Here is a 20975-nt window from a genome sequence, read left to right on the forward strand (position 1 = left end):
AAGGCTTTCCATGCCGTCTTTTCCTTGCCATGCAGTGCATGGTCAAATGCATCATCTCGAAGAAGTTCACGAATCTGAGGACCAACAAAGACACCTTCCTTTATCTTAGCTTCACTTAACCTTGGAAATTTTCCATGGAGGTACTTGAAAGCTGCTTGTGTTTTGTCAATGGCCTTGACAAAGTTCTTCATCAGACCCAGCTTGATGTGTAAGGGTGGTAACAAAATCTTCCTTGATTCAACAAGTGGTGGATGCTGAACACTTTTCCTCCCAGGCTCCAATGACTGTCGGAGTGGCCAATCTTTCTTGATGTAGTGGGAATCTCTTGCATGACTATCCCATTCGCAGAGAAAACAGCAGTACTTTGTGTATCCAGTCTGCAGACCAAGCAAGAGAGCAACAACCTTCAAATCGCCACAAAGCTGCCACTGATGTTGGTCATAGTTTATGCACCTCAAAAGTTGTTTCATGTTGTCATAGGCTTCCTTCATATGGACTGCATGACCAACTGGAATTGATGGCAAAACATTGCCATTATGCAGTAAAACAGCTTTAAGACTCGTCTTCAATGAATCAATGAACAGTCTCCACTCATCTGGATCGTGAACGATGTGGAGGGCTGCCATCACACCATCCATGTTGTTGCAGGCTACAAGATCACCTTCCATGAAGAAGAATGGGACAAGATCCTTTTGACGGTCACGGAACATGGAAACCCTAACATCACCTGCCAGGAGATTCCACTGCTGTAGTCTGGAACCCAACAGCTCTGCCTTACTCTTGGGTAGTTCCAAATCCCTGACAAAGTCATTCAGTTCACCTTGTGTTATGAGGTGTGGTTCAAAGGAGGAGGATGGGAGAAAATGTGGGTCCTGTGACATTGATGGTTCAGGACCAGAAGTTTCATCCCCTTCCTTTTCCTCGTCTGACTCAAGTGAGAATGATTCTGGTGCATCAGGAACCGTCAGTCCTTCTCCGTGGGGTACTGGGCGTATAGCTGATGGAATGTTTGGATAATGCACAGTCCACTTTTTCTTCTTTGATACACCTTTCCCAACTGGAGGCACCATGCAGAAGTAACAATTGCTGGTATGATCTGTTGGCTCTCTCCAAATCATTGGCACTGCAAAAGGCATAGATTTCCTTTTCCTGTTCAACCACTGGTGAAGAGTTGTTGCACAAGTGTTGCAGCATATGTGTGGGGCCCACCTCTTGTCCTGATCTCCAATTTTGCAGCCAAAATAATGGTGATAGGCTTTCTTTAACCATAGTGGTTATACTGCGCTTTTGTGATGCAAAAGTCACTTCACCACAAACATAGCAGAAGTTATCTGCACTGTTCACACAAGTACGAGGCATCTCTGCTCACTTTGGCTAAACAGAAATGTGTCCCTTTGCAAAATCAAACACTGACAGAGCACGACACTGTATGATTTCTAGAGCTGATATAGGGCAATTTGTTCAGCTTCGTTATGATTGCATCATCCATGACTTCTAGGAATAACATGATGCAATTCATATCATGTATGACGCAATACCAGCTTCAGATTGCATCATTCATTGTTTGTCTAAAAAGCAAGTACTGTCCAAACCCAGTCATAGATTTATTCATAGATCCAGTCAAAGATGTATTTTAGTCATTTCTGGTTTAAATTGAGATCCCTTCCCTTTATAACTCACTTATCCTCCGCCACTCCCAAGTCAAGGGTCGTATATACTGACCCAATAGCATATCTTGAAAACTAGAGCCAATCAACAATTTTAAGCATCATTTTCATTCTCAGTAACCCAGAATTAGTAAAGTTGGACTACATTTATTTCAGAAGCATTTTGGCTGTAGAGCAGTGTTACGTGTGAAAAGACAGTGGGAGCTGACTACACTGAACAGCATTTGACTCAGACAACCTGATTAAAATCTACACAAAGAAAATCAATCCAATTCTGCAATCCTTAATCAAGCAAAACTTCCACTGAGGTCAGCAGTGTTCAGGTATTACAATACACCTAGGACTATATTTGGCCTTCACTTATAGTGAAATCCACAAGGTTTCACAGGTGAACCAAATTCTGACCACAGTTACATGGTACTGACCATCATTAATTTTTTTCTTGTCCATAAAGTACTGTCAGTTTAGATATCTAAAAATCTTATAATTTCTGTTTGGATCTAATCTAGGATGGGAAAAATACTCATATGAATCTTTCTCTCTCTCAGTCAGCACAAATATATTCATCTGTAACAGTGGAAGGCTTTATTAAGCACACTAATTATGCCCTTCCACCCTTCTGTTTTTAGATTTTGCAGCAAAAGCAAGACCACTCTTGCCCACTGTGTGAATGTGCGCATTTAGGGGCTCACATATAAAATCACTGTAAAGTAACTTGCATCAGTTGTATATTGAAAAGTAGCAGTTGGACAGATTCATATTTTCTCTTTCTTAACAGTTGTTTTTAATTATGGCAGATCAGTTTGATGTGAGACAAACTATCTATTACATTCATTAATATCCTGACTCAATTTAGCAGCTATTATATTATGTGATTTATATGGCTCTTGGAGGAATCTAGAACTGAATTACAAGGTACCTCACAAGTGTTACAGATGACTGGTAGAGGCTGATTAAATGATGTCACCCAGAATGTTCATAGTTTACCAGTGCTTACAAGAACCTGATAAATCCAACCATTATAAGAGAGCTGAATAGAAACTATTCTTTAAAAAAAAAATATTTCACTTTTTGGTTTCCAATCTTCACCTATAGTAACTCTCCAATGATACATACAGTCCAATAACCTATATGAGAGTGATGTGATTTTATTAAATTTGGACCAGTCAGGTAATTGAGCATTATCACTATCCTATTATTAAGGGCAAAATTTCCCTTTCATGTAATTACGCAAGTGCAAACCTATTAAAGTTACACTGCTTTAACTGAGTTCATAATTTAACCCTGAATCTTTATTTTCCACCTAACCGTCCACCAGAAGTTGGCAGAAGGGACTATGTCTTAACAGCTACTTCAAAGAATGGCCGGGCTAGCAGTATGTTGCAGTGTTCATATACATATGAGCTAAAGCCCTATACCAGGGACTTCAGATCTAAAAAGAAAGGTTGTAAACTGGACTAAAATTTGAGTCTGGAATTAAACAAAGCCTGCCCTAGAGCTAAGGACAACTCTAAACAAATTTCACATTCTGTTTTGCCTTGATGCACTAGTATAAAATGACTAAAAGTTTATTGGTGGGCCCACCCCACTAATTGCAGTCTAAAATCCCACCCATTTAAATCCTGTCACACAACTAAATAGCTTATGTACAAGTCCTGACCACCTCACGCCCTGCCCCAGATCCAGAGCAAACAAACCAGACACCACTAATACAAGACGGGAAAGCAAACTGCTGGATGTGGCATCAACCACTGAAAAATCATAACAGAAGGTGCTTTATAAAAATGACTTGACTCTCACCTGGGATTCACACTAAGTGACAGTGACTGTTGTAAATGTTTACTTAACATTAAGTACCCACTAACATGCAGAGTTCTGACCTTAATTTATTCTGTCAAGTATCCCTCATTACTGAGGCAAAAAACACACACATTCAATATCATTTACCAGGTGATGTTGTAACAACCACTGATGATTGAACCCTGTATGATTTCAGGCAAATCCTAATATCCTGCATTCCAAGACATTAACATGGAAGGCCTACCTGTCTGTCTATGCTGCTGAGTGCACCACTCCCTTTCTAATTGCAACATAGTAATTCCTCAGAATTCATCCTGCCATTAAACATCTCCCCACCTATGTGTCTGCACAGTAGAAGCCAAAGAGGGAACTCTGCTTTGAGCATTCATTTCCACATTTATTTCCAGTCAAAAATCTGTGTGGTCCTGGGGGGGGGGGGGGGAGCATGTTTTGGAATGTAGTACTTCCCAGCCTTGATTCCCTTCCAACCATACCACGTTCCCTAACATCCCACAGAGCCCCAACATTGCAGACTTGGGACCAAAGAATCAAACTCTGCTCCGCCAATCTATAGTTTTCTAATGTTCCATTTTATTTTCACAGTGTATGGGTACTTTTGGGCACTAAATCAACTGCAATCTAAGAAGTACTTCAGTCATTTTCAAATATTTAGGAAGGACGCCTTATCAATTAGCTTAATCAGTGTTGTACTGTATTGAAGAGCTATAGGATATGAAAATAATTTATAAGTTAACTAGCCAACTATGCCAATAACATTGTCCCCACATTTGGTTCTAGGAGTTGTACAATCATTGGCCTCCATTGCCGGAGAAGGCAATAGACAATGTCCCACATCCCTCAGAATTAAAATCTTTATTTCACCTGTCCTAAAATAAATTCAATTTTAGAATATTTTGCAGATTTGTGTGGATAATGTTTAAAAACTGATGATTTAGTGTGTGTTTTTTTATTGCATAGTTATGACTGTCTTACTTCTAGCCTGTTTTGTAGATTTTTATCTCTGAGATATCATAGAAATTTGAAATTAATACACTATAAATAATTTAGTTATTAATTTGTACAAATTAACAATCCACTGCTGAAATATTCCCTGCGGATACTGGAATGCATGAAGATTAAAAAGATCCGAAAGCTGCATTACAGGAATCAGCATTCTAATAATAAGTAAGGATGCAAGTCTGTCACAGAGGTCACGGATTCTGTGATTATCCGGGACTTCTGTGACTTCTGCAGCTGCCGGCACAACTGACCCCAGGGCTGCCAGCGCAGCTAGGGCGGCCCCTTGGCCAGCCGCACCGGCCACTGCTGGGGCAGTCTTGGTCTCCCCCACCCCTCAGCTCCAGCAAGTCATAGAGAGGTCATGGGCCGTGAAGTTTTGTTTATTGCCGGTGACTTGTCCATGACTTTTACTAAAAATACCCATGACTAAAACGTATCCTTAATCATAAAGTGGCTCATAAAGTAAACATAGTTTGCACCAGGAGCTTATTAGGTTTAATTTTTGAATCTGATGTTCATGAAAAAACACCTTTTAAACAGAATTAGCTAAACCTTTTCTTAAAACTAAAAGAGAGATACTGATTAAAGTTCTTCCACGCTAAAAAAACCCTCTAAAATGAAAGTCATTCCCAAAGAACAAAAATATTCTGTAACAGCACTTACACAGCACATGCAAATGTATATGTGCTCCACCAAAAATCAATGAGCCAATTCATCCCTGGTATATCTCTCCAGAAACTCCAATGGAATTATTACACCAGGGATTCATTTAGCATAAGGTTCTGTAACATTTTCTTGCTGTAAGTAATCAATATAATTTAATTGGTTGTTCTCAGTTTGCCAGGAAAGTGTAATATAAACCTTGTTAAGGCCATGAATGTCCCAATTTCAAGGTTTGCTTCACGCAAGCAGCACAAAGTTGCAATAAAGTTTTCAATTTAAAAAATATATGCTTATAAGTATTTCCTGCACGTTCACTACAGTTCTTATGATTTTGAACTACTTAGATACTGAGGGGGTGTGAAGGTACAGTTCAAAGCAGTTTGTAAGTATTTTAATGTTTTTGGTCTGAAGTTAAAATACACAGAAAAACTAGGAAGACACAGGGAAACATTTAAACAAAAAACAAACAAACAAAGAAAAAAAACTATGCTAAAAGAGAAAAAGTGTATTAATGTAAGACACCAGAGCCCAGTGTAAGTAAGCATACAATTCCAGTGCATCTCAGCATGTAATTCTCCATTTATATTTAAACTTTTTTTTTTGCTTTATGAAGGGAGTATGTATATCGGGTGTAGTAATGTAGTATATTTGGTGAAGCAAACAAGGAATAGGTTTGAAAATTTTTCAGTATTAATGAGTTGGCATTATACTTATTATTTACAATTTATTGCAATAAGAAACAAGCACATGAAATACCTCAAATTATGTTAGTGATTATTTCTTGATCTTTAACACATTTTAAAATATCATGCTGACTCTGACACAGAACTATGGATCATTATGGTAGGAGGAAACAAACTTACATAGACTAATAACACCAGAATTAGAACACACCCTATATAAATTATTTCATCACACAAAACAATGAGTAAAAACATAAAAGAAAAACTTTCCAGTTCTCTCATTTAACATTTTAATTTTGTCCATATTAAGTTATATAATCATTTTCAACTCGCTTGGTTTATGCATTGCAACCAAACACAACAAGTGCCCATAGGCCAATCTACTATCAGAATACTTCAAATTCACATTTGCTTTCACATACTAGAGAAAACATGATTAGCTTATGAAGGATGATGACGTGTTTGAAAAACTGGAAAATTTTCAGGGGGCTGTATTTTGGCACACAATAATAGAAGACACCAAAAATTCATGCAAGGAAGCATGAATACTGCTTGCTGCTTACCACTTGATGATCAGGGATGAGTAAAGAAGTCTCAGTGCTGCTTAGGCCCTGCCAGTGGCATCATGGGAAAGACATAATGTTAGTGATGATGCAAAGGCAGCAGGACGTTTTAAAAGTTATTTCAGCAGAAACAATGAAGCTTTGGGTTTGTTTTTGTCAAAAGTTGTGCAGAGTGATTGCTGGATTTCAGCCCCAGGAAACTGTAGATTAACTAAATCATTTCATCATCTTTACTTCTTCAGATGAAACAGGTTGTTTGGATTATAGCCACTGATGTTTTGCATGGTTTAGTAGAACATAGAAATGCATAGATAACAAGAAGAATACTTTTAAAAAGGTGCCAATCCAATATCTCTAAGCTTTTCCATTGTAAAAATGATAATCAGTAAATATTCTGGAACTCATGACAGTCTACTACATGATAAAGGAAAACCTTATAGAAACAGGCTATTTCCTACTTAATTTTGGAAAGGGTTATTTAGGTCCTTCATCTACAGTTATTTTTCCCATGTAAACTAGAAGTACAATATGCACCTCATAATGTAAACAAGTATGATGAGAGAAATGATTTGGTTTCTGATGTGAATAAGGCAAGGTAAATAATGAGAGTAAAGTTAACCACATGCCCCGATCCCACTAGCGTGAATAAGCATTGCTTGCATAAGTGACGGTTTGTGGGATCAAGCCTGTAAAAATGGAAAAAGATAATAGTTTGCAAAACAACTGCAGAAAATGCTTTTCTAATATGTGATAATCCTTTGTGCTGTCATTTTACAAATCTGTTTCCAAAGCTAACTCACAGCATAAAGATGGAGATGAGCAATGGGATGTGGTAGGATATAAAGAGATGCTGCAACTGCAGAGGATGACATATGATGTGAAAATATGGCAGTTGTCTGCCAACTGGAATTGATGCTGGACAGAGTAGCCTATTTACTTCACATAAAATCCTTGCTTATTAGTACTGTGCAGTTACAGTATTTCGATAATGGATTTCCCATAACTCATCTTACATAATGTGCATTAAAATAAAGTAAACAAACAAACAAAAACACCTTGTTGTCACTCAATTGGAATAAACACAGAATTTTGAAAACTGAAATGAAATTACAATTAAATGAAACAATGTTTTTATTATTACTTTTCACTTTTTCATTTACTAGAATTCTACCTGAGAAAAATAAAGAAATATTGATATAATTTATTTAAAGCAAACATAAAAGTTTTGTCTGCATTGAAATTTTAAGTCAAGAAACAAACATTTGTCTTTCTTTACTTTGCTAATGAACTCAATTCTTGATATTTTGTTCACAATACAAAAAAGAAACCCTCATAACAAAGTCCCACCTAGACAACAGTATGTAGATCAATCTGTTTGATGGTTAAAGTGCCTTGACATGCTACCTAGTCTCAATTCTGCATTGAGGACTGATCCTGCTGCTGTTAATGCCAATCCCCATTATTGGCAGCCATGGAAGAAGTCTTGAGAAGCACATTAAATCTTTGTAGTTCAGTCTTCAGTGGCAAAGTTTCCCCTGATTACATATTTAATATGTTTAAAAATTCAAAGTACTGTGCTTATTCTTGCTTTTCTTTGTTCCCCTAAGGATTTCAGCCTCTTCATTTGAAAAATGCCCTCCCTTTTCAAGTTTGCACAATTCCACTAGTTCTCTCTTTTGAGTTTATTTTCTGCATTCGCACTCAAACATTTTTCATCTCCTCCATGATCAGTTTTAGGCCCCATACCACCCTTTATTTGGCTTCTGCAGCTGCTTTGTTTTAATAAAATCTTGACTTTAAAAAACAAAAACTGAAATAAAATAACAGTACAGAACAAAGCTGAAACAGAGTAGGATGAAGCCAACAACTTAGTGTAGTCAGCAGGGTTGCCAATTGTCTAATCACACAAACCCAAACACACTTGCCCCGCCCCATGGCCTGCCCCTTCCCCGAGGCCTCGGCCTGCTCACTCCATCCCCCTCCCTCCCTCGCTCACTCTCCCCCATCCTCCATCACTTTCACCAGGTTGGGGCAGGGGGTTGGGGTGTGGGAAGGGGTGTGGACTCTGGGCGGGGGGAGGGGGGGGCGGGAAGGGTTCGGAGTGTGGAAGGGGGCTCGGGGCTGAGCTTGGGGCAGGGGATTGGGGTGCAGGAGGGGGTGTGGTGTGCAAGCTCTGGGAGGGAGTTTGGGTACCAGAGGGGGCTCAGGGCTGGGGCAGAGGGTTGGGGTGCCGGAGGGGGATGAGGGCTCTGGCTGGGAGTGCAGGGTCTGGGGTGGGACTGGGGTGAGACGTTGGGGTGCATGAGTGGGCTCTGGGCTGGGGCCAAGTGGTTTGGGGTACAGGAGGGGGCTCCAGGCTGTAGCCAAGGGGTTTGGAGTGTGGGGGGGGCTCAGAGCTGGGGCAGGGGTGCAGGGTCTGGGAGGGAGTTAGGGTGCAGGAGGGGGTTCCAACCTGAGGCATGGAGTTTGGGGTGTGGGCTCCGGCCAGGCGGTGCTTACCTCAGGTGGCTCCTGGTCGGCGGCACAGCAGGGCTAAGGCAGGCTCCCTGCCTGCCCTGGCTCCACGCTGCTCCCGGAAGCAGCTGGCATGTCCAGCCCCTAGGCAATGGCATAGCTAGATGGCTCTGCGTGGTGCACACTGCCAGCACCTGGCAGTGCTGCCCCCACAGCTCCCACTGGCCACAGTTCCTGGCCAATGGGAGCTGCAGAGTCAGCACTGAGGGCGGGGGCAGCTCAAGGCGCCCCCTGCCTCTCCTCTAGGGGCTGCAGGAATGTGACTGCTGCTTCCAGGAGTGGCATGGGGCCAGGACAGGCAGGGAGCCTGCCTTAGCCCTGCTGCATTGCCAGACTTTCAGCACCTAAAATCTCCCGGTTTGGCTTCAGTAGCCTCCAGGAGATAGGGCCTGATTCCGAGAGACTCCCGGTGAAACTGGGTCCTTAGAAACGCACACATATAATTTTAAAGACTTTCTCATCAAGCTGGGGACCTCAGTCTGTTCTCATGGCACGCTGGTGTAAAACATGAATAATTTCACTGACATTACTGGAGTTCAGAAGTGTCAAACTGGTCAGAGAGATGGAATACCCTCTCCTCATATACTTAATTTGCAAGATCTTTTGCATAGATCTTATCACGTGTCTGTGCACGTTGCCTTGGCACTGTCACTATACAAACAATAACAACAGGAAGAAATATGAATGGGGTTTTCAAAACCAGTCAGAACTGGCTCACACTGAAGTTAAAGATAAAATTTCCCTTGACTTCAGTGGCAGCAGAATTAGCCCAAAGCTGAGTGCTTTAGAAATCTGACCTTCTATACATTTTCTGTACTCAATCTGTATACAGTATTCCTCTAGCAAAGTTTCACTGATGCATTTGGTAGAATTGTGCAACAACAACAACAACAAAAATCAAGAAATTTTTAAATTACAATTTTTAAAAAATTGTTTCTACTTTTTGAAACTGATCTGATTTTACACTTACAAAAAGTGGTATTTTGCATTTTTTCTACTTGAAAATAGGTCTGTCTAAAATGGGAAAGTAATTGGTGTTTGCTATTTCTTTCAGATAAAATTTAACTCATTTTGGGACATGTACCTCAAGGTGCTGACTACCTGCAGCTCACATTGAAGTCAGTGGGACAGACACTCGACTGGTGTAAATTGTGTAGCATCGTTATCTACAATGGAACGATGGGAGTTTAAACTAGCTAATGATCTCGTTTAATAAGAGATGACGGTGCTGAGAGCCTTTCATGATGGAAATTTTAATTTCACAAAAACTTCACAAAAGACAAAATTTCTTACACATAAAATCACCCAAAATGATGAACATTTTGGAGCATAAATTTGCAAAAAAAATTCTCATCACTTTCACACAGCTCTAACAGGTTCACCACCTGATTTATGTGAGTAATGCTATTGCCTTCTATGGTGGTGAGGAACTGGAAAAAACCCAACAAACCAAAAAAATGCTATGTTCAAGTAACATTAATCTCTTAATTGAATCTATAGTAGCAGATAGACAAAGATTAAACTAAAGCTCCATCTGTAACCTACCCAAGTATACATATTGTGCAGATATCACAGAGGGCAAAGAACTGTGGTTGATTTGATTTCCCCTGTGCTACAATACCTGGTATACTAATTGGTCATTCATTAAAAAAAATCCATTTAAACTTCCCTTCTAACCCCAAAAATTTGGACTGTTTTTCTTTTGTGCCCTTTTCTCCTCTATTTCTGAAGTTAAAGAATTGGAAAGCAATAAAGTCAGTGATTCTCTGCTGCCTCACAATTTGTGTCATCAATTGCACCCGTGAAAAGTGATGTAAAATGCTACCAAATTGGAATGGTAGCATTTTACATTCACTTTCCACCATCTTTGCACTCATTTAAGTGACGAGATAGGATAAAATGCATCAGAGAATCAGGCTCATTATAACTTAAATGAGCTCTGTTTGTCACTTGTTTGAGTGCTTTAGAGTTATTTATGTATATCTTGGAGATTTAAGGATAACCGAGGTAAGATCCCCTGAGCGTCTGCCAAGCAGTCTATTTACAAAGATGAACGTTGGACGCGACTGGTAGGCAGGGTTATTTTCTAATCCATGCTATGATTGCATCCAGTCTCAGATGACAGACTCATAGAAAGCAATTTGAAACACTGTCCTCTCTACTGCAGCTATTTACAAGAATCCCTGTCCTTTCCTCCCCAATCGGCTGTTTTCTGGAAACTGCTAAGATCTTCTTCTCCCATTGCACTGAAGGCATCCTGAGAGATTCAGGAAATTTAGTGCCTGTCATTTGAAAGCTACTGATCTGAATTTAAGAAAGGGCACGTTCTGCACAATATCAAACCCACATAAACACTGTGAAATAGAAAGTTCCACTCAAATGTTATCGGGCTTGCATCCTGCTTGGGAGAGACTGAGAAAAGAAGCAAATCAAGCAAGACTCCCCCGTCCCCCAAATAAAGTACCTAGTGAAATGAGAGGGGAAGTAATGTCAAAGTAGGTCACAAATGCAGGGAGACTGGAAAAATAAGAACAGAGTGGGTAAGAAAGAAAAAATAAATATTGTAGATTTTTGTTGCCAGATGAGGTTCTGAGTGGTTTTTTTTTTTTGAGCTGTTTATAGTTTTGTTTTCTGTTTTTAACTAAATCATCCTTTGATAAAAGTACTGGTATAAATTACAGGGGGAAAATCACTCCATATGACTGCAACCCCTCCCTCAAAAAAACGCAAAACCAAATGAGATTATCCTTTCATAAAAAAACCTAAAATCCTAACAGCTCATCTAGATGACTGACCAAAAACAAACCCATAGGTTACTCTTCCACGGCGATCATATCAGCGTGTAGTGATCAATTTATCGGGGATTGCGATATATCGATCTCCGAACGCGCCCCCCATCGACTCCGGAACTCCACCGGAGCGAGCGGCGGTAGCAGAGTTGACAGGGGAGCCGCGGCCGTCGATCTCGCACCATGAGGACGGGAGGTAAGTCAGAATAAGATATGTCGACTTCAGCTATGGTATTCCCGTAGCTGAAGCTGCGTATCTTACATCAACCCTCCCCTCCCCCCCTCCGTGTAGACCAGGCCTCTGTTCCCTTCCAAACAAAACAAACAGCTCAAGGGGAGTGATGTTTTGATATGCTTGCAAACTAAACCAAATCAAAGCTGATAGGTCTAATGAAAGGAGTATGCTGTCTTCTCATTTCTCCTTTAATGTTATGATTTAATTCCTTTCTCTAAACCCCTTTGCATTGTGCCTTTAAGTGGGACCATTAATATTTTCCTACTGTAACAATTTTTGATGGACCAGTGCAAAGAAAATGGAAGCAACTCTGTGTAAGCCTTTTAGTGATAGGAACAGAGATTTCACCACCTAAATGGTTTAGCAGTAGTAGCAAAAGGCCTATCAATGCCCAAGGTTTGAAGGATATTGTTTCAGCTTAGTAGCTCGTAGCAAGCATGTGAATATATTCCTAGGGCACATATTTCTCTTGCTGTGACACCTGAAACTCTTGGGGGATTAGATGTCCCAAGCATCCCCTAAAAATCATTAAACCATTATAAAAAATGAATATCATCTTCAATATTGTCTTTTTAGATTTTTTTTTAAACTTGAATTAAAAAATAGGGAACATACACTTCCCTCTCTTTAAGTAAACAATGTACTGTATATACTTAAATGAGATACGGTGAGCTTTGTTAAACGAATTATACCTTTTGTTATTGCACTACCTGGAACTGTACACCATTATACTGAACAGATGGGCTCACATGTCCAAATTAGACAATTTCCTTTATCCTTTTCATGACCAAGTTCAACAGCTGTATCTCAAATAATTCCTAGGGCACAGGAATGCAAATACACCTTTTGTCTCTTTAACAGGCCAATATCATAAGGTTTTGTAACATATAGCAATGTGCTGTGTTATCCTGTTTTGTGCTTATTCAGAAACATTGTGTTTTCCCAATTGCCAAGACACTGCACTGTGGTTCTCATTTCAGATTGATATTGGAAATACTTACAGTTGAAATTGCATGCCATATTTTTAATGTTGATATATTGTAACACTCTTTTGCAAGATTCAATATATAATCATGCTATGTACAGGGACAATATTAAGGTAGGATTTGCTCATCACAAAGCCAGTGAAGGAAGAAAGTGTTTGCATAGATAATATTATAAGTATTTAAATCAGGTTAGACAAACTAATGTCAATAGATCTAAAGGCATACTATTAATCAAGATTAATTCCATCTCCCAAAGCGGTGCTCCCCTTCCTGCCTACAACTGATGTACACAAACTTGAAAAGTGAATGGCACATATCCTGTATCTTACCTCAGAGTTGCTTGGAAGTTCTGATTCTGTGTTTGAAATAGTTTCACACAAAGGTCCATTGCTATCTTCCCCTAAAGGGTGCAGGGGAAAAAAAATCACATCAAAATATGTATTTCCTATTTAAAACCTTTTTATATTTGAAAGTGTAAGTGAAGCAAAAATTAAATGCATCAAGCTAGAAATACTAATTTTACATTAAAAAAAATCAAAAGCCAAAGCTGGGAAATAGTTGTACTTCTCAACAACAACCAGAAACTTCCTTCACAGATGATTCCTGTAGCCTCGGAGACAAAATACTCCAAGTGTTGTGCTCAAGTTCCACTAGCTCGTTGTAACCTTGCAGTCACAGAAATAAATTTAACTCTGATAAATGAATGTCAGAAATCTCAGAAGATAAAATCCATTCTTGCATGGAATGTCTGATAGGATCATATCTATAAGGGTCACACATTGAGAACCCTGCTGCCTGAGTTCTGAAAATTCAATTTTCCCTGAGGATGTTGGCTAGAAATTGAAATTGGCCTGTCATTGTTGGGAAATCAATAGAGTACAGCTCTGAAACTTCACAAGAGGTCTTTGTGAATCACAGATGCCTGTGTAATGGAGATATGGCAAGAGACTCAGGAGGGGTAACTACAGCTCAGATTACCAAACTCCTTGTTTAAAAAAAAAAGGAAAAGGGACTTCATGGTGTTACTTTGACAGCAGCACTGATCACTAGCATTACCTACCACATGGATACTCAGCCCACAATACTAGTGCTTGGTGTTGATATCACTGTCATCTATCGCACCCACACCTGTGCTTGAACTGTAATACCAGAATGACTGACTGCCTCTCCTTGCTAGATGCTCTGCAAGGGCAGAGTTAATAAATATCACTACGGAGTTAGGGTTTATATTGGCTTTAACTCTAATAAGGAGGCTATGGACTCTGTCCCTGTTTGAGTTTTTTTCTTTTATTAATGTTTAAAGGTTACTGACATGTCAACTTTTTTATTATATTCAGGTTTTATTCTAAAAAAAAATAAAATACATTTTATAGAATTTCCTTGTATTAAGAAAAAAAATTAAATGTAGGAAAAAAGTGTGTGTTCCACATTCTGCTACTATGAACTGTATAGTCATATAGCGAAACAAGTATTCACTATAGGGTTGAAGTGTTGTCAATTCAGCCTTTCACTTTTACAAAGAGGCATTCTTGCACAAGGTTAACAAGACGGTTTATTTTTGGCTGTCCAGGGAAAAATATGCCTTTAAAAGAAACAAGAGAAATAAGAGAATTATTTGATCCACACATTGGAGCATTTATAGAGAGGGAAGATCATCATCATTTCCCTCTATTTCCAAGAACATAGATGTGCACAGGGTCTGATTTTCAGAGGTGCTGAGCACTTGTAACTCCCATTCATTTGAATTTAACTGTGGGGGCTTAGCACATCTAAAATCAAGCCTATGCGGTTTACCAGAAGCGCTTGAAGAAACACCACAGACAAACATGTATTTCACTGAGTTGCTCTACAAGACAGAACGACAATTCACATCAAGTGCTGCATTATCAGCCTTTTTCCTTTCCACAAACTGTTTCAAATCTCAGTGTTGGTTTATTTGTGTATTTTTTTCCTCACTAGTATAAACCAAGTAACAAATCTATTACACTTCTAGTGCCTGCAAACGTATCCATATCTGATGCCAAAATCTCATCTGGCACTCATCTGGTTTTCTCCAAAAGTTATGATAAGCAAGTCAGGGTAAAAATAAATTCTTTACTTTATCTTTAAGAGCAAACTTAATGCTCTTAAAGTAATGTGTGTCCATTTAAGCTTGTTTCTAAAATATATTCTTTATATTTTCACCATCTAAGGTGAAGAGATACTAAACAACGGATACATTAATTTACTATAACATCCAGAAGCTTCCCCATAAAACGTTATCTGAGACTTGGTCTACACTTAACATTTAGGTGGACATAGCTATGTCAGGCAGGGGTGTAAAAAATCCATATGCCAACCTACCCCCAGTGTAGATGCAGCTATGTCAATAGAAGAATGCTGCCACTGACCGAGTCACTGTCATTCAGGGAGGTGGTGTTCCCACAGTGTTGGTGCAAGCTATGTCTATACGATTCAGTTATGCCAGCATAGTTAAATTTGCAGTTACATATTTGCACAATTTGCACATACAAATTCTGTTTGTGTACCCATATTTGGAGATCTGCACATGCACGTTTGTTGATGCAAATTTACAGGCCAGTGTTAAGGCATCCTTGAAAATTCAGCTCAGGAGTAACAGGATTATTTTCTTCCTTTCATATCCCACTATCCTTTAGGTACCACTTTGAGGACCAGACAAAACTCTGCTCTTCTCAAAATAGAGGTTCATAATTCCTGTGGTGAATATTTGTTTCAAAACAATAACACTAGATTTTCAGAAGTATAGACAAGGAAAAAGGTTTCAGCACTGACCTTTTAATTCAGTACATCTTCAGCACAGCACAAATACTCAACACACAACAGAAAACAGACCTGCACTTAACATGAGAGGCATGTCACAAAAAAGGACATTTGACTGCTTAGTATTCTTATATTTGTCCCATTTATTTGAAAAACAAAGCTGTTCATATCACAAAATACCTAAAGAAAGCTGGAACTTTAGACAATGACAGTCTGGGATGAAAGCCTTACAATTTTTAATCATGTTGTATTATCATGAATGTAGAGTAGGAGAGTTTAACACTAAATTCAAGGGAAACTATAACTCAGAATTGAAATATTGAACTGACCTATCATAACATAGCTGATTATATATGCTGGGAGTGAAAAGAGTTCTATCTGAATTTGGCAGTATTTGCATTTTAAAAAAAGTGTCTTTCCTCAATAGTGTTAATAAGGACAATCTCTATTTCCAATCAAGAATTTACATTAGAATGTATGAGGTACATGTTATAAATTTAACATGGTTCTATGTATCTCACTGAGCTATGATCTGGTTTTATGAAATATCTATGACACAATTGATCTAAATTCCAAATGTGAACAAAGAGAGATACTAAAAGATGACACACAAAAAAGAGAACAAGGCATATAGCTGGTTAGTACAATACCTGCTGACCTTGATGGCTTGAACTTGGTGAGAACTGCAATATTATCTTTAAGGGAAAAAACATTACAATAAGAACCAAAAGCCTGAAAGTCACATCCATTTTATATCATGATACAGTTAGTACAGACCTCTCCTGTTGCAGCAGACAAAGCTGCCATAACCAGAACAAGCCATTAGAGATAAAGGGTTATCAACTGAGCAAACAGCATGATTTTTATAAGACTCCCTCCTAAAATAAAAATCTCTAGTGTACATTTTTGTCCTTCACCCTCTTACACAAGCATCTTATTCAGCAGCCTAAAACAGCATGACAGCCACAACAGAAAGAAAAGGACAGTCACATCTGCAGTAAACATTACTTCCGCTTGCCAAAGATGACAAGCATCTTATTCAGCAGCCTAAAACAGCATGACAGCCACAACAGAAAGAAAAGGACAGTCACATCTGCAGTAAACATTACTTCCGCTTGCCAAAGATGACAAAAGAGAATGCATTTTTCCACACATACAGAGTACAACAGCAGCAGACGCCCTGTTTTGCTGTTCAACATTAGATTGTCTAATAAAGGTAAACCGAGATCTAAAATGACTACAGATTCAAAGGAGTATGCAATGAACACATCTATTGGAAAATAATTAGACTCATTCACCTTACAATGCAGAATTCAAGCACATAAATTGCTGTCAGCCTTTGCAATGGCTCAAGCCGTTAGGAAATAATCACAGGATAAACTACATCTATAGAAATCCACTCTAGAAAGATAAGGACAGGTTTCCACATTTAAATATGAGTAAATGTTATTGCCGCTCCATAGTCAGCAACATGGGGTTTCCGAAAGAAATGCCTTCCCACTACAACCACTGTCTCTGATGTCTCTTCAATTGGATACATAATTGAGGCTAAATTTTTCAAAAGCACCTGAGTGATTTAGGACCCTACATCTCATTGTAAGTCAATGAGACTTATGAAAATGGGACTTAGACACTTGAAAATGTTACCCCTGAATCACTATACTCCCTCCCATGGCCAAAGCTGTCAGTTTGGTTGTACAAGCAGCCATTGTTTGCAGGAGGTGATAGTAGAAATGTATTGCCAACCAAATCCCAGGCCGTATTTCATTATCTGTATGTATGCACAACCATAGAATTTCAGGTACTTTCCACTTTAGTCACATCCCAGGATGATCAGACTGCTGTAAAATAGCCCATATAAGTCAACAGCAGGAATAGAAAAGTGGAGGGCATAGAGCATAAATGTGGAGGGCATAAATGTGCAAAATTTCTTAAGTAATTACAGTACAGGACATTAGACATAGCATTCTACATCTTTACTGGAATTACACAAAAGGTCTTCCTTATGTGTGCCAGGCAAAAAAGAAATACAGTAACAAGCAAAAACCCGAAATAAAAGCAATTCCATTTCACATATCTGCATCTAAGAAATGGATTTTTTAGATAATTCACAAAAAGAAGAACAGGAGTACTTGTGGCACCTTAGAGACTAACAAATTTATTAGAGCATAAGCTTTCGTGGACTACAGCCCACTTCTTCGGATGCATATAGAATGGAACATATATTGAGGAGATATATATACACACATACAGAGAGCATAAACAGGTGGGAGTTGTAGTCCACGAAAGCTTATGCTCTAATAAATTTGTTAGTCTCTAAGGTGCCACAAATACTCCTGTTCTTCTTTTTGCGGATACAGACTATCACGGCTGTTACTCTGAAACCTTAGATAATTCAGTGTTTCAAAAACCCAAATATTGGCTTTCTTCTAAAATCTACCTACGCTTCTTAGATCCATCTCATTCCAGAAAGATCACTGACAAAATCCTCAATGGTTTAGACAGCAGTATACTCACATATTTTCTACGTCACCAATAAAGTACTCTTCCAATGACCAACAGGTGAGATAGTGCAGTGTGGCTGGTAGTCACACATTTGAAGAAGCAGATATATGGGTAGGAGACTAAATGAATGCCTTAGACTTAATATGATAACATGGTGAAACCAGGTAAATTCACTCTCATGGCAGGGAGACCCAGCATAGATGGCAGAATATGTTTTTAATTAGCAAGTAAAAAAACAAATGCAAGATAAGAAAATCAAGGAAAAGCATCATAAAATGTAATCTGTTCATTTACCCTGACATGTGTAGTTTAACTGTATTTATAAGCTTCACAATATACTAGTATACATATGCAATGTATTTTGAAAAAGCAATGAAGCCTTAGTAAGGCAAGACCTCACTGCAGTTATGAACTAAACCTCTATCCCGATATAACGCAACCCAATATAACATGAATTCAGATATAATGCGGTAAAGCAGCGATCCAGGGGGGCAGGGCTGTGCACTCCGACGGATCAAAGCAAGTTCGATATAACGCGGTTTCACCTATAATGCAGTAAGAATTTTTGGCTCCCGAGGACAGCGTTATATTGGGGTAGAGGTGTATTACATCTTTTCTGAGAAATGAGATGAACTCCATAGGACTAGCGCTACTGCTAGTGCTAGCCTGTGCAAAGTGTAAGCGAAGGACACTACCTTCACACCCTCCACACTAGCCAGCTGGTCAGCTGCAGAAATGAACATGCTCTGCACCCTGTTTAAGGATGAAATGGCAGCTTTGCTCCCTCAAAGCTCCATAAGATATAATGGGTCAGACCCTGGACTCAATAAGGCTCTAACCGTTCTACGTACCCTTAACTCTGGAATAACCAGGAATTCTCCTGTCACAGGCCACATCACCTTCCTGCCCTACTGTCAAGAGTATACTTACAGGCAGGGACATGACCAGAGTGATGCAGCACTCTACCTGTCTTCACCTGCAATAGAGACCTTTGAGGGAAGGTGTGGCCAGGCATAATTTAGAACAGCCAGAAGTGGGGAAGCATAAAGGTGGTTTGAGGGCCTCTTTTCTTTCATCTCTGATCACCCTGACTCATCTGCATCAAGTGAAGTCTTTAGCATAGCTGAGAATCTATCCCAATGCATCCTCACAGCTCCACTTCACTCCAACCTGGGGCATTGTCTCAGAGGCACAATTAATCCCTACAAAGTTAAGAAAATTACCAGTAAGCTAAAAGTAAGCAAAAAGCTCTTAGTGCCATGTGCAAGCAGCCATAATTTTATTTTACAAAGCTTCTTTTTTCATTTTCCTACTGATAGCATGGATAAGTTAATATCAACAATGTTACTTAACCCTAATTAATCCTCATAGTTCTCCTGGGAAGTACATTTGTATTATTATCCTCAATTTACAGATGAGTAGACTGTGTCAGAGAGGTAAATGACTGCCCTAAGCCTACAAAGAAAGAGATGCTCAAAACCAGGATTAAGATGCAAGAGCTCCTGATTCCCAGTCCTGTGCTCAGACCTCATCACCTTCTATCAGAAATAACATATGGAAATAATAATACAGGTAAGCCTTGGGACTATTGTCAAGGTAGGCTGCCTTTTATACCTGTTAACTTTAACCGTTAGTTAACTGCCCCTTCCTGTTATCAAAAAACTGCTGGGTAAAACGTTAGTCTAGCTGCCATATTGATTTGTGAAAGTTTAGGGTTTGGGGCAAAACACAGAAGTATGTACACACAATATCTGCCACCCCAGATGCTACCCACTGGACCATCTAATGCAATATCTTGTCTCTGCTCATAATCAGTGTGACGAGTTTGGTCACAGAGACCTGCTGAGATTACCTCTGAGCCCATTTTCACTGCCAGCTTGGGACTCCAGGACCCTGCCCTGTTGAGAGAGACATGCTAGCCTGCTGCCAAAAACTGCTCAGCAGGTCACCTATCTCCAGCACCCAGACACCCAGTTCCCAACGGGATCAAAACCCCAAATAAATCCATTTTACTCTGTATAAAGCTTATACAGGGTAAACTCATAAATTGTCCGCCCTCTATAACACTGATAGAGAGATATGCACAACTGTTTGCTCCCCCAGGTATTAATCACTTACTCTGGGTTTACTCATAGACTTTAAGGTCAGAAGGGATCATTATGATCGGATCGTCCAGTCTGACCTCCTGCACAACGCAGGCCACAGAATCTCACCCACCCACTCCTGTAAGAAACAAAAGTGATTTTATTAAGTAGTAAAAATAGGATTTAAGTGGTTTGAAGTAATAACAGACAGAACAAAGTAAGTTACCAAGCAAAATAAAACAAAACACGGAAGTCTAAGCCTAATACATTAAGAAACGGATTACAAATAAAATCTCACCCTCAGATGTTCCAATAAGCTTCTTTCACAAACTAGACTCCTTCCTAATCTGGGCCCAATCCTTTCCCAGGTACAGTCCTTGCTAGTTGAAGCTCAGGTGGTAACTCGGGGATTTCTCATGACTGGCAGCCTCCTTTGTTCTGTTCCACCCCCTTTTATATCTTTGGCACAAGATGGGAATCTTTTGTCTCTCTTTAGGTTCCCACCCTTCCTTCTAAACGGAAAAGCACCAGGTCTGAGATGGGTTCCAGTATCATGTGACATGTTCGCATGTCCTGTGAGACTTCATTACTCACTGGCTGGCACACACTTATACAGTGTTCTTTACTTACAAGTAAACAGGGCCATTTACAACAAATTGTCCTAGTCAATGGGAGCCATCAAGCT

At 39.4% G+C, this 20975-nt stretch overlaps 1 protein-coding gene across 13 annotated transcripts in view; it reads right to left on the reverse strand.

Moving 5' to 3' along the window:
* Positions 1–20975, reverse strand: part of ANO5 (anoctamin 5) — a 101226-nt gene that overhangs the window by 54708 nt on the left and 25543 nt on the right. For 4 of the 13 annotated variants that reach the window (XM_005300307.4, XM_005300306.4, XM_065592557.1 and 1 more), the window contains exons 2-3: positions 13250–13320; positions 6397–6444 (exon numbers count right to left, since the gene is read on the reverse strand). The exons of 1 other annotated variant lie outside the window; for it this stretch is intronic. In XM_005300307.4, the coding sequence (XP_005300364.1) occupies positions 6397–6444; positions 13250–13320 (119 nt within the window). Of the gene's footprint in view, positions 1–6396; positions 6445–13249; positions 13321–16351; positions 16397–20975 lie in introns of all 13 variants that reach the window. 8 more of the 13 variants (XM_005300305.4, XM_005300304.4, XM_065592559.1 and 5 more) reach the window with 5 other exon arrangements.

The sequence above is a fragment of the Chrysemys picta genome, chromosome 4, assembly GCF_011386835.1.
Source record: "Chrysemys picta bellii isolate R12L10 chromosome 4, ASM1138683v2, whole genome shotgun sequence".
NCBI lineage: Eukaryota > Metazoa > Chordata > Testudines > Emydidae > Chrysemys > Chrysemys picta.